The 18085-nt window shown below is 37.1% G+C and overlaps 1 protein-coding gene across 1 annotated transcript in view; it reads right to left on the reverse strand.

The window, feature by feature from the left end:
• Positions 1–18085, reverse strand: part of EXOC2 (exocyst complex component 2) — a 119075-nt gene that overhangs the window by 62184 nt on the left and 38806 nt on the right. The window contains exons 7-11 of the mRNA XM_009885252.1: positions 17709–17854; positions 17495–17576; positions 16922–17024; positions 13842–13960; positions 1900–2025 (exon numbers count right to left, since the gene is read on the reverse strand). Coding sequence (XP_009883554.1) covers positions 1900–2025; positions 13842–13960; positions 16922–17024; positions 17495–17576; positions 17709–17854 — 576 coding nt within the window. The remainder of the gene's footprint in view (positions 1–1899; positions 2026–13841; positions 13961–16921; positions 17025–17494; positions 17577–17708; positions 17855–18085) is intronic.

Genomic DNA, 18085 nt, shown 5'->3' on the forward strand with positions numbered 1-18085 from the left:
CATAAACTCAGGGTATTTTAAATTCATTGCTAGAGAAAGCTCCAATCTATATTAAACCAAAAATTTTCTTTTATTCTATTTATTCTACTATGATCTGTGCTATAACATCCTAAAGATGAAATTACAGCAATTGTTTACAGATCCTCGTGAACACACGCTCAAGCAAGAGCCAAATGTTATTTGAATGCTGCGGTTTTGAATTCAAAGTAATTCGTTCAATCTCATGGACAACCACTGTGAATCACACTGGGGAAAAAAACCACACCAAAACACCAAAAAACCCCAGAGAAGCCATTCCTCAAATTTGCTACAAACCAAAAGGATGCACAAGCAACCTGAAAACACAACACATTATGGCATATTTGGAATGGCAGCTCCTGCACAGGTATCGTAAGCGGTTGGTTTGCTTTGGCGCTCCACTTGGAAGAAAAGCAAGGATGGCAGACCTTTCAACTGTTCCTAAGCATGCAGTGGGCACATGCACTTAAGTACCAACAAACCCAACTCAGAGGCAAGTCATTATAATTTTAGCGTCTTTGCAGTGGGTTATTATGATGCTCTAATCAATCCTCCAGTTCTCCTTTGACTCTTGGTTTAAACTGGTGGCTACAGAATCTGCAAAGCTTGCTGAAGACTTCTCTTTTCCAGTTTGTAAAAGGTTATGGATCCATAACTAAGACTCTAAAAGCAAAGATAACTGATTGAATTGGAATTGCCTTCCGTAGATGCAACTACCTAAACAGAGACATATGCAAAATAATTCAAACAAGGAAAAAATAAACCGGATTTTGGATGTTGCTTGCTACAGTAAGTGTGGCATGTATATTGTTAGTGGATACTATCCAACAACAACCAGCAATTTACTGTTTTGCTCTGTAACACTTGTTAATCAACTTCATGCAAGGCTTTGGGCTGAGAAAGGACCGGGGTAACAGTAATACAGTAATGTCATTACTTGGTATACATGTAGATTTTGAAGAGTCTGTGTAATTTACATTTTGAAATACAAACATTCAACCTCAAACTGTGACACCATTCAATTGTCATGCATGTGAAGATACACTGTGGCAGCACAAGAACGTACAATCCTCATTATTCTTCATTCTAGGTTCTTGAAAGATTCCTTTCATTCCTCTTTTTGCTCAAAAAAAAAAAAAAGAGGATATATATTTATAGGTGGTTTTTCAAGGAAGTCTATGGAATTGGGAGAAGATCAACATCAAAGCAAACCAAAGCCAGAAAGTTCTTAATAAAAAAGCACTTTTTTCTGAAAAAAAACCAACCCAAAACAAAACAAAAAACCAAACACTTTGGTAAGAAACAACCTAGCCTGTGAAAAACATGTTTTCTCTCTCCTGTGATGTCATCAAGATGAAGCTGTTTGGACAAGGGTGTTGAAGACACTTACGACACACAAAGGCTCAGTTGGTTGTGGACACACACTGCTTGAGCTTAGTCACACACTTTGTTTCCTTTTCTGGGTTTGCAGAATTTGAGAACGAGGACCAGATATGTGAAGTCACAGAAGGAGCAAATGCAAGGAGAGCTGTCTTAGCAACCACACACAAAAGGTGTAGCAACAGCAAAACGTGGTAGGCAGTAGGTGGTTATGGATACCAAAAAAAAAAAAATAATCTGGTTTTATAGAAAAAAAACCCTCTTACTACCTTGACTACATTTTAAGAAACAGATTTCAGCTATGAACTGCTCTTTGCTTGCAAAAAACACAGAGGAATCCTTTAGTAAGCAATGGTAATGCATGAGAAGAAAGAATTTTATTTGATACCAAACGAAAACAAACACGCAGAATCTGGGTTTCTGTTTGGGTTTTTTTGATTACACCACACACTGGACATAGGGAACTGCAGCTTTGTTTTTCCAAATAAAACAGATGCCTACCATCATCACGACCAGACTGAAAGCTGCTGCCCCTTTTCAATGAAGCAGTTTGACTGAGATGGCCAATTGGTGATGGACGCACATCACTGTCCAGGTCTAACATGGGGCTGTGGAGCAATGTGTTGCCTAGGGAGGGTGGGAAAAAAAGTTATAGTGATTTTGCACATCAATCCACAATAAACTGCATGCTGCACGTGGAATTCTAATTTAATTCAAAAGTGACACAAGACTAAAGTTATGCAGCAAAAACATTCTTAGCCCTGCTTCTTTAGACTGTTTGTTCATCTACATCAATGCTATTCAATAACACCACTATTGACTCCTGAAGCAAAGCCAAGACCACAAGTACCATGTGGGAAATATCATTCTTTGGTCTGCATGTTTCTCTGTTTTTATTTCAATTAATGCCCTACAATTAGTTGCTTGAAAGCCATAGATAAATATGTATTTATGCCATTAGTGACATGGCACACACTTTTTTTTTTTTTTCTGTTGTATGTCTACATATACTTTTCAACAGCAAAAGCTTCTTGTGCCTCCGGCTGAAGCAGTTAAGTGCAGAGTGTTCAACTACTTAGTTGTTTGACCTCTGGAGTTCAGGTAGAAAGAATCCATCCATCATGAAGCAGATGAACTAATGGCACTGTATGCTTGTGCATGTCTGTAAAACACCCTGTACTTACACATATCTGGAAACACAGAGAATATTTCCCAGCGTATCAAATCATTTTTTTTTCTTTGGGTGCCTTTCTATATGTAGGACTATTAGCAAGTCCTAAGCAATGATCTAATCTGATAGAGGTGGACATTTGGAGTCTAATGTATATTATATGGTTGTTTTCCAAAACAATCAGCAGACCATGATGATTTTTTTAACGTACTGTAACACTGCCAATATTTCTTTCAAAGTCTAAATTGCTGCTTTACGCATTTCACCTTACAGATACATTTCTGAAAGTAACCATCAAAAAATATTTCAGCATTGGCCAACTGCGCTGTAACAGCTAAACTTTAACTGGAATTCATAGTATCGTAGAACAGCCCGGGTCAGAAAGGACCTCGAAAGATCATCTGGTTCATCCTATTGTGGGAAAGGGAGCCTTGATAAGATTATCGAGCACCCTGTCCAGTTGCGTCTTGAAAACCTCTGGCAATGGGGACTTTCCATGTCCCTGAGGAGGTTAGTTCAGCAATTGGTTGTTGTCACAGTAAAAAATTTCTTTCTTATACCAGGAAGCAACATCTCCTGGTAATTCATGCCAATTTTTTTAGGGAGAATCTCAGCATTTCAGTTTATATTGCTTGATCTTTTCCATCAATACCTATGTTCACTTAAAATAACAGGAAGGCCACACAGTAAGAGCACCAGCTGTATTACTGCCATACTCAGGTTCAAGAGTAACACAAAGTAAAATGGATTTGAAGAATATTTATTTTGAATTTATGCTGCTGTCAGACCAGTATGGCAGTAAAGATATACCTAGTCACTTTACTTCAACAGCTGGGGTGTAAAGAGCAATATTAAGTATTGTGAAACTCATCGCAAACTTCCAATAGGTGACAGTATTGGGTTTTAGATCCTTTTGAGGGAAGTTCATATTCTCATAATTCTTTAATGGTTTTTAAAGAGATTTCTTGTGGCCTTTCACTGTGGCATTGTGAGGTGGGTTGACCCTGGCTGGATGTCAGGTGCCCACCAAAGCCGCTCTATCACTCCCCCTCCTCAGCTGGACAGGGGAGAGAAAACATAATGAAAGGCTCGTGGGTCAAGATAAGGATGGGGAGATCACTCAGCAATTAGTGTCATGGGCAAAACAGACTCGACTTGGGGAAAATTAATTCAATTTGGTACCAATCAAATCAGAGTAGGGTAATGAGAAATAAAAATTAAATCTTAACACACCTTCCCCCACCCCTCCCCTTTTTCCCAGGCTCAACTTCACTCCCAATTTTCTCTACTTCTTTCTGCCAAGCTGAGCGAGGGGACGGGGAAAAGGGGTTATGGTCAGTTCATCACACATTGTTTCTGCTGCTCCTTCCGCCCAGGGGTGAGGACTCCTCACACTCTTCCCCTGCTCCAGCATGGGGTCCCTCCAATAGGGAACAGTTCTCAATAAACTTCTCTAACCGGAGTCCTTCCATGGGGTGCAGTCCTTCAGGAACAGACTGCTCCAGCATGGGTCTCCCACAGGGTCACAAGTCCTGCCAGCAAACCTGCTCCAGCATGGGCTTCTCTCTCCATGAGTCCACAGGTCCTGCCAGGAGCCAGCTCCAGCACGGGCTTCACACAGGGTCATGGCCTCCTTTGGGTGCACCCACCAGCTCTGGTGTGGGGTCCTCCATGGGCTGCAGGTGGATATCTCCTCCACCATGGACCTCCATGGACTACAAGGGGATAGCCTGCCACACCATGGTCTTCACCACAGGCTGCAGGGGAATCTCTGCTCCAGTGCCTAAAGCACCTTCTCCCCCTTCTTCACTGACCTTGGTGTCTGCAGAATTGTTTCTCTCACACATTCTCAGTCCTCTCTTCTGGCTGCTGCCATGCAATTCCCCCTCCCCATGACTCAGTGAACCCATCCGTGCTATCTTTAGCCTGTATTATGATTCTGTTCACTATTTAACTTCTACACCACTTATTAAAAACAACTCATCTTTACAACACCTTTAAAATTTATGTTTTCAGCAATATTGAATCGGCTGCAGTGATTTCAGTGTGTTATCCGCTGTCACCACAGACAAGATCTACAAGGAGTCTGAACAAGAATTTGGGGAAAGACTTTACCTTCTAAATGAACTAAAATTACAAAATAATGACAAAGTAAAAAACTAAAGCTTTCAGAGGGTTTTTAAATAGGTGTGTATGCTGCAAGTGCAAATAGTTAATTATGGACAGGTACTATGCAACCACCCATACAGCAGAGATAGGTGTAAGGTCACACACCATTGGCATTTGTGATTTAAACACCTGACCTCTAAAACATGTCTTAAATGTTGTAGATTTGCAATAATTAACTTATGCAAAAACATTCCAGCAACTTGACAGAATGAAGTTAAAACAGAACAAATTGATTCCTCTCCAGATTTAAAAAAAGGATGCATTCGATATCTTACAGAGATGCTACCCAGAATAAATAGAAAATTGTGTAGAATACCCTGAGAAATTTTAAGTGCCTCACATAGTTCTTGGGTTTTTGTAAGAATTTGACTCAGATTCAACATATCTGCATTTCATTTGGGAATTCAACATATCTGCATTTTATTTGGGGGGAAAAAAAAGTATGCCAAGAGGGACAAATCAGAGTTGTCACAGGCATTGCTAGTTAAGACATATACTAAAGGAAACCCTCAAAAGTCTCAAAAGTGCAGCAACACGATTTTGACAAAAACTACAATTAGAAAAAGCCACCATACACCAAAACTTCCCTCTTTGATGTCTTTGCATAGAATTTAGGTTCTCACCTTTCAAACATCTTGTTAATATGAGGAATTTCTTGTAAACAGATGGTCTCTAAAAATGACAGTGCCAATTAAACCTCAGAATTAAGAAAAACAGACACGCTTACCAAAACATCTTAATATGAATTAGTTCAATTAAAACCATTTGCCTGAGGTAGCTGAAAACCTGAAAACTCTGTATTGCTGCTGATACACCAACCCCACGCTGCCCAAATGGTTTATATATTCACCAGTAACAGAAAACATGTAAAGAATACTCTCTTGTTCCACCAGAAAAACCACATCATCAGTTTGCAGCTGTACCAGGAAAAGAAAGTTTAACATGAACTAATTTCTTAATTGGTTGTCTAGCATTACAAGCAAGTATAACGCAGCAGCAGGGAACTACAACAGCCCATATACCCTCAGGACTAATAAACATCTGGACTACATTAGCAAAGCTGATTTTGCTTTCACCCTACCAGAAGATAGCGCTTGAAGACTGCACGCTAACGCATAAAAAAGTGAGAGTTAACTTACAAACAATTTTTCTCCCACCCCAGCTCATTCCCTCTCTGGAGCCAGCAGCTTAAATTTAGCAGCATAATGTAATACAGTGAATTAATATTAGTATGGTCTGTAGACAATAATATTTATAAACCTAAATAAACTACCCAAATAACAATTTACTGCCTATTCATTATTCAATTCATGTACTATTTCTACATTCCTAGATCCTGAATACAGGACAGCAACCACTGAAAGTTTAAAGAAATTAATTTTTTACTGTGCTAACAGGTTTTAGGATGTTGTATAAACAGCATGAACAATTCATTCCTGGCAGATCTTTATTTTTTAAAATATACTGCATCTTTGAAGTTACAGAAGTATTTTTTTCCAAAATACAGCATCTACATGGAGCATATCTGTCAGCGACTCCAGTGCCAAGTGTATATTTAACCAAGGGAACACAGGAAAAATAAATGTACTACATTCTCTTCTTCTACCAGTCATGACAAACCAGAACTGTAATTAAAGCCTTCTTACATTTACAACTGTAAAATCATTAGAAGATCAAATAAGAATTTTAAAGGATCTTTACATTGCTTTAATTTTTTTTTAAAAAAGGATTTTACTGGGTTTCAACTCTTTGTGCAGATGTTTTAAAGGTATGTAGAATGAAATAAAATCATTCAGATACTGTGTGAAATATAAATAATTCCACAGTTTTGTTCAGACCTCGTCTGTTCTAGCGTAGTAAGATCTCACCAGAACAAGAATAAAAAAAAATAAAAAAAAAAGGGCACAATGCTTTTTGAGGCCATGTATTCAATGTGCGCTTTCACTTTCTGTAAATAAAGTCACCTGTGCTGACCCTTAACTGCAGGTTTACTCTAAGTTGCTGGAGTTGCTACAAGGTACTTGTGTGCCTCTGGTGCCTATGACTCATGTACATACCCCGACCCCATTTTTCATAATGTTCCCTGCACGCTCTTGGCACGCAGCATGTTACAGCCTCCATTAAAGAGACACCTAAGGAAATTTGCCCAAAACAGATTTTGGGCAAACATATTTGCAAACCAGTCAGTGATTTAAATTTTTAAAAGCAGCTTTACTTTCATATTTCCAAGCAGAGAGTAAAAATTTTTCTGCAATATCCATCGCTCCACAACTCTGCTGTTCCCCCCTCCTCCCTGCAGCCTGACAGGCAGAAGTTTCTTGTGGGAGTCCCACACCTCTCACCTCCCCACCGTAACACAGCCTCAGCCGCTCCCCAATTCTGCCAGCTCGGTGCATCGCTTACTTGACAGTCTGTAAAACTTGACAGTTTTACAAAAGCTGCTGGTTGACCAGGGGATAATACAGCGCCTGTACTTTTTGTAGTGTCAAAGAACACTGTTAACAAGTGACCAACCTCAGACCGAGTAGTTTTTCAGTGCAATTTTCCATGTTACATGTCACCACACAGACTGCACGTACATATACAGCATGTATAGGAGCATCCTTAAATTAAAAAAAAGACCCTATAGATGTGCAACCAGGTGAATACAGCTACTGTATTCTTTCATCCATTATGTATCTTACAGTGAATTTTCTCACAGGCTACAATAGCGAGGGAAGGCTGATCTATAGCCTCCCGACTCTGTGAAGGGCGGCAGACTTCCTTACCACCCTTAAACACCTTTGAACATTTTTTCCTGCGCACAGCGGGCCCTTGTCCTGTGCTGCAGCCTGACCACCCACTGTTGCTTGTTGACCAAACACACACAGTGCCTGGAGCCCGCGCCGACACAACCAGGATAAGATTCCTTTCAAGGACAACGCATTGAGAATTTCAATCTGTCTAGGCAAGAAATTAGGTGGGCAGGAGAAATTACCAAAAAAAATTCACCTACTTCACAGATGAATGACTGCATTTCATTCTTTTTCTTGAGTACCTTTTCATTGTACCCTTACATTTATTAGGAATCTGACATTTTTAAATTATCAAGAAGAAAATAGGTTGTATTTCTAGCAGAGAGATGAGTGTGGAAAGTTAAAATTGCTACACTTTATGGAAAAAAAAAGTTTTTGGAATACATTTGAAAAGGAATGCTTTTTAAAATCTTAAGGCTAGTCTTAGTTATACTAATTATATTTATACTAAAACTACTTTTCAGTGTACCACAAAAAGGGTAATTGGGCTGATTATTTCTAGTGGTGCTCTAAGTATGTCACAGCCTAAGGGTAAGCCTTATTGTCAGTCCTGCAGGCCAAAAAATACTGAAGCAAGAGCCAAACACTTCAAGTTCAGCACATAAATAAAAATGACATCATTTTACTAGCACTAGTAAAATGCACCAGTGGACATTAGGATCTTCAGCAACTTTGAAAACAACCCGCTTTTACTTAATTGCCCGAAAAAGGACTTAGAAGACCAGAGTAGACACCAAGGTAAAACTGTGGCCACAGAAGCACTGATCTTCTCAATTTTGTTTTTAAACTACCTGTGCTGCTTTTTAATCAGAGTATTTACTGTCTGCTTTCTAATCACAATTATTTACTGCCTTTATAATACTTTAAATATTATTTAAAAGTATTATATAAAATAAGAATGCCCCCTGCACTTCTGAACATATTCAGAATTTTTAGTTGAATCTGATAACTGTAAAGTAACAGATACAGGTGGTAAAAGAAGAAAACAAATCCAGTGTCAAATTCTGTACAGATTAATTTTTTTTTTTTTTGGTAATTAATAACCCATTAAGGGTTTGCTTGACATCTGCTGTCAAAAGGGTATTTCTGCTATGGACAGGGGATGTGGTTTAGACATGAAATGGCTCCCAGCTGCAAGAAGTCTTCTTCCAGATGTACAGTAAGCAAAGGCAATGGAAGAGAACCAGCTGCTAGGATAACAAATTGAAAAGGCCCTTTTGACACAAGCCTTGCCGGCCTGTCTGATCTAACAAAGATGGATCATTCATTGCAAGGTGAATAGAATCTCAGTGTGGCACAGAAGAAAGAGCAACATGGATTAAGCATCCATCTCTCTCCTGCACACTATGTACAGCTGCTCTTACTCTGCTGCAGAAAAACCCTGCAAAGTTTTGTTGGTTTTGTTGTTGTTTGTTTTTGGGGTTGGTGGGTTTTTTTTTTTTGTTTGGTTTTTTTTTTTTTTTTTTTTTACAATATCTGGAGAGCTGTACATCATATTCTGAGTGCTGCAAAAATTACGTTTTTTTCCATCAAGAAGAATTACAACAAAAATCACAATGACCAAACTAGTATATTCCAGTTTAGAGAACTGTCTCCATGGTGGGAACTTTAATAAGTTGTATATTACATATTTGGAAACCAAAAGGGCAGCAGAACAGTCACGCTACAACTGCGTTAGTGTTTCCATTTACAGTTTTAGTTTCTAAACGGTACCAACAGATAGCTTATTTGCCGTAGTGTTACATAATATCTCAGAAAGACCTGTTAAAAAATTGAAGACTTTTTCAGTCAGTTTGACAATAACTGGATTACACTCCCTATCCATTTTAGCTTAAAGAATCATGAAACATACTAAGCCACTATTAAAGTCTAAGCCAATAACCATTGGCCACACAGAAAACAGTCTTAACCTCCATAGCTTCTTTCCCTGATACTCATGTTAAGAGTCCCATTGCTTAACTCATTTTGGCTATCTGCCCAGTGCCCCAGGCAAATTTTAAACTAAACCTCATTTATTTACATTTATTTTCATGTCATTTTACATCATTATATCCCCCATGTTTCCTGTACTCCAATAAGTCTGGGAAGCGTAGGCCATAGTGAAAAACAATTATGCCCTAATAATAGGGGACTTGCCAAGTAAAGTTAAAAATTACAAATATGTAAAATCTTAATTGAAGGAAACCATTTACTATCCAGGTATCAGGTCTGAAAGTCCTTAGAGTTATACAAACCATAAGTTCAAAGTTCAGAAGAAGCAACTCAGACTTTAGCCAATACAAAGCATAAAATACCAGCACAATTCAGTTTATCATTCAACTATCTCTTGCTAGAGATTTAAGAAATACTTCTGTGAGTGAGCATAGTACTCTTCCATGTTAAGCTTTATATTCATAGCCTTCAAAAATGCTCTTTTTCCTGTCTATTCAGTCTCATGCATCTCCCTCTACAACATATGTACATACTAAGTAACAGCAGCAGTAATTGGCTTTACCTACTGCGCGTCCTTCCAGCGGGCAGTGATCAGATTTATAAAAGGAATCTATCAGTGCTTCAGGAAATAACTTCATAGCCGTAAAGAAAAAAAAAGGTTAAAAAAAACAGTAAAGGAGCACAGCTGCCTATTCCATTAGTAAGGCAGACAAAAATTAAAGAGAAAACATAAAAAATTAATTAATCCATATATTTACAAGCATTACTATGTCAGCAAAGCTAGAGCTCCAGCCAGTTGCATGTGGGTCCCCTATCTACATCTGCACCTTTAATGGAAGAATCTGATCCTCCGAGAAGCAGGAGAACGGCTTAATGTATGGACATGAGCACAGAAGATTTATGATTTGGGCATCCCCTGTATTGCCTCATGCTTCCACTATGACTTTGGCTATGCTATTTGGTCTCTTTGTCCTGGTTGCTCATACTTCAGAGTGCCAGAAATTTTGGCCTGCTGTCATATATGCATATTCACTCACTCCTTAAAACATGTGGGCTTGGATTTGAACAGTTTCTCATAACATGAACATATTCTACCTGCATTTTTTGTACCTCCCAAATGGTCTGCTATGGCTATACAGAGCAAGAGATAGACAGGCTAAAGCACCTTCAATCATCTCAGCATTTATATTAGCCCAATCCACTCTTCAACTATGCTTAGGAAAGCCTTTCAAGTACAGTTACTAACAAGAGAGCAATCATCAGACAAAGATAAACCTACAGAGGACAGAAAAAGCAGATTTACTACTTATCAATATCGGGAATTTGTCCTGACTGCCATTACTAGTGGCCTGGATGAGACAACACATCACTAAATCTCTTAAAGAAGATAGGAGACGATGCTATTTCTATATAAGAAAATGAAACTATTTCAGTTGTAATGACTAAAGGGTCAACCTCCTAGCAGTATGGAGACAACTAGAACAATTTTGTCCCACTGAGCGTACTCTGTTGGCTTAGCATATCAGTGACTGAACTTGGAGTGAGTTCTCCTTAGAATTCACTTAGGTTTGGGGTTTAGCTTGTTTAGCAAATAATTGGAATGTTAACCTCACCTTCCTGAATACACCATGTCCAGCACATAAGTTCTTTGGTAATATTTACTGTTTGACAACCAGCTAAAAAAAATCCTGTTCAGAGCGTCTAACACAGTTTTCAACAAAGACTTTTCCAGGTAAGAAAAGTAAAGGTTTTTGTCTAATTCCAAATCCATTGAGGGTAGTAAAATTTATGTATAATGACTCAGGGCACAGCTCTGCGATGAAAACACATAAAATAGCAAAACGCTTTGGTATAAACTCAGCTGAAACTTGAAAAATTGTTCACAAATGCAAAAATAGATACAATCTGCTACTGAGGTTTATTATGCTGAAAAGTTTTTGACTCAGTCAGTTTGAACCCATAGATTCACAGTTAGCAGAAGAAAAAAACTAAGAATAGCCAGAAATTGTTGGTATGTTCAAGGTGGAACTGTAATTGCTGCCTGCTTATGTCAGCCTCTGCAATATGAAGAATACCATCTGCTAGAAACAGTGTCTATTATCCCCATTGAAATGGGAAACCTAGAAAAAGATTTAATGCCCTTTTCATTAGAGTATCAACCTTATGACCCACCTCTTCCTCCAAATGCGTGATATACAGAATAATAATTTTTGGAAGCATGTTTTAAGTGGAAGACTTCCATGTTTGGAAAATTACTCCTATTTTCTCCTAAAACCAGCCTGTGAATTTATGAACATATAAACCACGTTTCTGACATTTAAATTAGATTCCTCAAAGTCTTGCACAACCAATTTGATATCTATGAGTAAAAGCTCACACTTTTGCTGTTTGAAAAGCATACATCTTTTAAAGTAGATTAAAAATACATTCCATGTCTCTGATCACAATCAGCATTGTTCCACTTGGCAGTTAATACCAATTCTTGCAATTAAATTAAAGATCTCTGGAAAGGCAAAACCATGTTCAGCAACCTTCCTTTGTCCTACTAGATACTAAGTGAGAAATTCCATCAACTAGGATCAATTCTTGAGTATTTTATAATCCGTACCAAACCTACATTAGTAAGGATCACGTAAAAGTCTAGGAAAAAACACTATTGAAATCTGATGAGCTCCTTAATAAAAGTGATAATGTATTAGCATTTGTTTCATATATGCACTAAATATTAACTTTTCATACATGCATTTACTGGGCATTCAAGTTATTTAATTTCCCTCTTCTGTGAGCCAAACAAAGCTGCTAACATAATAGCCCCTTTGATACTAAGGCTGAGGTAAGCAGATTTATCGCAAGAAAAACACCAAACAGGTTGAGATTAAAAGACAAGCGTAGGAATTTAGTCACATTTTCCATTCATTTACTGGAGCGTGCATATCAAAATTATATAGACTACTACAACAAAAAAGTCTAGAGCACTTAGTATCTTCATGCCCCTATTTTTCTTTCTAAGAAGCTGAGAGATGGCTATGTAACATTTTGTAAATGAGTGGAGAAAAGGCAAGCTTAGAATTGTTAACCATGGCCGTTTTTATGAGTGAGTTTTGCTTCTGATATCTGTGTTAGGGGGTGGTCGTGTCATCTCAGGATTTTGACAAGGAGGGAAGATGGGTAAGTTTTAGAAATGTTCTGAATTTTGACCAAAAGGCTGCGAAACCAACCTGGTGTTCCAGCTGGTCCCACAGTACTCCTCACCGTGTTGTGGAACAAAGATGGTCTGCGCATGCTTTAAGCTAAAACTGACAGATGTCACGGTCATATGCATTGCACCCTGTGAACTCTACACCTGATTTTGTAACCTCTGCTGAAGAGAGTTTAAGCCTCCTGCAGCAATGTTAAAGCACATTTCTGTAGCAGTTCCAACTCAGTAAAATTTTTGTGGTTTCTCAGAAGAGAACATGTTACTTGCTTTGGCATACACATGCACTAACAATAAACATGGGTGTTACCTATAAGCCAAGAGGCCAGATTCTAATATGCCTACTTATTTCAAAAATAGCAGGAAACTCGTTAAGACTTCTTGAGAAACAAGGCACTACTTGTCATTCTCTAATTTAAAAATCCAGTTTTCAGATTTTACTACTAGAAATGCCAGACCAATAGTCTTCCACTTATTCCCTTTTGAAAATACGCTAATGTGATAGATCATGTTAACTAGCAGCTAAGTTGCTGCCACACCTGAAAACAATACCTATGACCACGCATTTCTTTGAGGAGCAACACTTCCAAAGACAAAGACAGAATACAACTGAGTATTCACATTGGTCTTAAATAAGATATTTAGACAATGTTCTATTATCCAGCGCGCAGGGGTCTGTGCCTGAACAGTATAATCTGAATTTTAAAACTGGACACAAACAAAGAACAAGAAAACACCGCATTATCATTCATTGCATATGAAGAAATTACACATTATTCCACTATGCCCCAATGCCCTGCATATCCACATACTAATGGCGTATCTTGTGACAAAGAAATCTAAACTGGCAGATTCAGACAACAATCCAAACTTCATGTGACCTCAAAGAAGTATTTCAAGAGGACAGTAAACTTCAGATAAATGACTGAAATCTAATGCTTTTCCCATGTGAAGAGCTTAAAAGATATAAATTAAACAAAAAGAAAACTCCAACTGCCCTTTTGTTTTTATAATAGAATAAAGAAAAAAATACAAGTCAGTATTCAACTTTGTAGAAAGTTATCAAAATTGATGGGAAAAAATCCAAACATCATTTGTACACTAAAACTTGTCAAATAAAAGGCAATGCCAAATTCCTAAGTGTCAAATACATATATATAAAAGAAAAATATATACTTGCCTTTTTGTTCTTTAACGTAGCTCTCCTTACAGTTGTGCATGAGCTGCAGAATCCACTGATGTTGAGCACCAATGCACTGCCAAGCAGGGTCCCCAGGCGCATGAAGATCAGAAAGATATCTGGAAAACCCAGTCCAAAAATCACAGCTCTGACTTGACACACTGAAGGACTCATTAAAACAGACCAAAGATGGACTAATATTTTATTTAAAAAAAAAAAAAAATTTAAAAATTCAAGAATAGTTAAGATAGGGTGATACCCAATGCAAACAGAAGCTTTGCATTCTCCCGTCTTCGTTTAGTGAAGCAAAATTCCATAAAAAAAAACTTGTAGAAATAAACAAAAACATATATTTAATATTACATTAATATGTATTTTCAGTTGTGCCTCTAGTAAAGTACTTGGGAAACCAAGCTCTTTATCTGCCAAGGCTGCAGTTCAGTACTTCACGTTTCACTTGGAATCGGTGATGACATCTCAAGCACATAAAATATGTTATTTTTCTTCCCACTTTATATGTCCTGATTGTATCATCATGTAACCCTAACAAGTAAGTACAGAAGGAATTAATTTTTGGTGGCTCATTAATTTTAGCACATGCATGCACAAACAAATGTAACCCAAGGTCCTTGTTGAGTTTTTTGTTTTGTTTTTATGTTAATTTTGGTTTTCTTCTTGGGTTTATTTTTGCATTACAATGTGCACACACAGCCTGAAAAAAAAAGGGGGAAAAGACAATGAAAAGAATTGAGCTTCTAATATGTGGAAGAAAAAAAACCTCTGTCTTCAGGGAGAGAGGAGTATTAGAAGCCTGCTGTTGCGATTGCGAACAAAATACGTAATAGACTCTAACGTATGACATTCAAGACTACCTGACAACAGTACTTTCAAAATAGTATTTTCAAAATGCAGTAGCTGCTTTACTATTTAATGTGCTCCATTACATCCTGCATTACTAATACTCAGGACAGATTCAAAAATTCAAGATGCTCAAGGTGAAGTACACTGATTTATTATCTTAAGCAGTGCAGGGAATGTATAACTCCTTCACAAAAGCTGTATTACTACAATAATAACTAATGTTAATTAGGACTGTGTTGCAAAATTCTGTCTTTGAGAACTTCCTGCAGTACTCTAACAAAAAATAAACTGTCAAAGTAGGATTGGTTGGATGGACGAGAACATTACATAACCAACAATTCTGACAGGGTGACATTTATAAATTATGAGCTCAAGTCCCTCCTCAGAGTTGAAGGGGACTTAAGCCTTTGCTTAGACTCAAATTAAAAACAAAAATTACCACTGGTCTTGAAAAAAAAATATATCTACTTGGCTGTTAAGTGATATGGTAAACTGTTTCTGAACAGTATAAAATAATTTTCAGTGTAAATACCATAATAAAATGAGAGAAAAATATGAATTGAAACCTAATTATAAAGATAAACATTGAATATCTGAGGGGGAAAACCACAGTATTTTAGGTCTTGCTCAGCCTTCGACATTGGAGACATAAAACAAGCATATCAAGGAAGAAAAAAACCTCATACAAACAGCAGGTTTTATGCAAATAATTTTGCAATTAGGATTTTGTTAATTTCCTCTCAACTGAAGTGCTCTGAAGAAAACTTTCTTCACATCTTGCCTCCAGAAAATTTACACTAGTACAACCACAATAGCATATCTGGTAGTGAAATCGGATTCTGTTAATCCACTATGCACTATTCCACATTTGTCTGGTCCCTGCTCTCTTTTATTATACTGCTCTACATGCAGAATACATTTTGCAGTTACAGTAACACAGGCTGCTTTAACGTAGGCTGGAATATCTTTAAAGATTCAATACTTCAAGGTAAGGGTCTAGAGAAAAAACTAAAAACAAAAACAACCCAGCAACAAACACATCTACAACTCGGATTCTTTCAAAGAATCCTTAGAAGAAGTCATAAGACTTGGCTTAGATAAAGAAGCTGCTCTTTAAGGTTTTGAAGACTGATGTAGAAAGGAAACAGTAGTGCCTTCTTCAGAGACACAAAACGCTTAACTACTCACCTTAAAATGCAATTCTAATAAATAGGCAATATTTATGTAACACCCAGAAGAAGGAGAAGCATTCTAAGTAAATGTACACTGCTCATTGTCCTCATAAAATAACATAATGTAAAGGGACCTAAGATACCAATACCACACTTTGTCCTGTGCAACTAGGCCTGGTGAGCATAAAAGTCATTGAAGACATCACACAGGTGTCAGAATTTTAAGAATGCTCCTCACACAGCGCGTTTGGCCTACATCTTTTAAGATAACTGAAGAAAAGCACTGAGAATGTCAAGCCATGCTAGGAGCCCTAGTAACGTTCAAAACTCAAAAGCTTTCTGCATAAGGCCAACAAATGTGCCAGAGCACTCTAAAGTTTGGCTCCAAGGACTGTAAAGCAGGTTAAAGTCTACCAGTAGAAGAAGGTCCACCCAACTCATGTCAGTATGCCTACAGTTTGACATCAGCTTCGTGAATGACAGAAAAATCTAGGAATGTCAATGAAAACTAGGGAACTTGTTTGTGTTCATGAAATATAAAGGAACTACATTATTTAGACTGAGTAATAAAAGAGCCAAAACCAAATTTAAATGACAGTTTGGATTCAAACTTCCCTATTATCTGACTCAGGATGATTCTACTTCAACACCAAGTCAAGCTGAAGTGTAAGACAAGTTAATAAGGAATGTATTTTGAGATCTGCAACTTGTGAGGGATCATTCCAGACATAGCTTGCAATATGATGGTTTACAAGAAGCAACAGAATCTAAACGTGCCTTAAAGATTTAAAAGCATTAAATTCAGTCTCAACTATCGTTTGTTAAACTGCTCTCATTCAACAGCTGTTTTTCAATCATTCAATAAATAATCAAGAAACAATCCATTGCCATTATTTATATAATCATAAAAATCTCAAAATACTCAACTTACAGCTTTAAAATTAGTAATTAAACCATAGTGAAAATAGTCACTACCCTACTGAGGAAACAGATTTAAGTACTCATCTAACACCATATGTCTGATGAAGAAACTAGTCAAATGATTACCTTATGTAACGTTTCTGATCATGCAATGTTGACGGAGTTTCAAGCAGCTTATCCAACAGCAGTTCTCTTAAAGCTTCAATTCTGGTTTCAACTTCAGCATAATCTAGGAGTAGGGAGAGGAAATAAATCCAACGTGTGCCTTCAGCAGTGGTGTGAACTGAAAATTATGTTAGTTTTCTAGGACACTTCTGGAGTTAATGTGGAAATCAATATAACTCATTTTATAACAAACCACATCTGAAAATTTTGTATACAACAGTTTTACAAAAACAGAAAATTGGACTTCGAAGTCTCTCCCACAATATGCCAGTGAGAGACACCCAAAGTCACATTTTAATTACTGTAACTTTTTTTTAATGTCCAATACTACCAAGCCTTAATAAATAAATAAAATTGGCTGTGATTTCACATTTTGTAGTAAATACCTCACTCAGAAAACTTGCAGAAATATTGCTTAGGGTAACTGGTTCCTATAAATCCACACAAAACCCACCGAAAGCTCTTTAGACTACTATGCGCTTTTTAGCCTTTAAGTTAAAAAAAAAAAAGTAAATAAGAGAAACTGTATCTTACATTTTTTGAATACTTGAACCTCTGTCTTTCCGAAGAGTGACTTGGCTTTTTCATAGTCATTAATAACCACGTCATAATCACCCTAAAAAAAAAAAAACCCGAAACAAAACAAAACAAAAACCATATATGAACAAACAACAAACATTTATATTTGTCAAGAAAAAGGTAATAGACTAATCTCAGGAAACTGAAGAGCATTTTTAGAGGATTATACCTTCTGGATATTTCTTTCAATATTCAAAGGAAGGTTGAAAAGGAATTTGAAACGCTGAAGAACGTTAAGTGCATTTCTTGTTGAATCAGCTTTGTCTTTACGACCCAGCACTTCTTGGAATAAGGTATCTGCTGTGTTACTGGCTCCTATTTTAAAAAGGATGAAAAAAAGAAAAAGTAGATTACTTAATCAGTTCAAATGACATACAGATTATCCCCATTTTAATGAGTCATTCAAGTTTTTTTTAGAGAAAACGCATAATTATTGCTCAATTTTTATACTTTCTTATTCAACTGTGTTAACATTTTACAACTGATGAAATACTATTTCAAAGTGAAGCACTTAGCATTTTAATGTGGTAAGACCCCTGCACAATT

The sequence above is a fragment of the Charadrius vociferus genome, unplaced genomic scaffold (assembly GCF_000708025.1).
Source record: "Charadrius vociferus isolate BGI_N301 unplaced genomic scaffold, ASM70802v2 scaffold565, whole genome shotgun sequence".
Classification (NCBI taxonomy): domain Eukaryota; kingdom Metazoa; phylum Chordata; class Aves; order Charadriiformes; family Charadriidae; genus Charadrius; species Charadrius vociferus.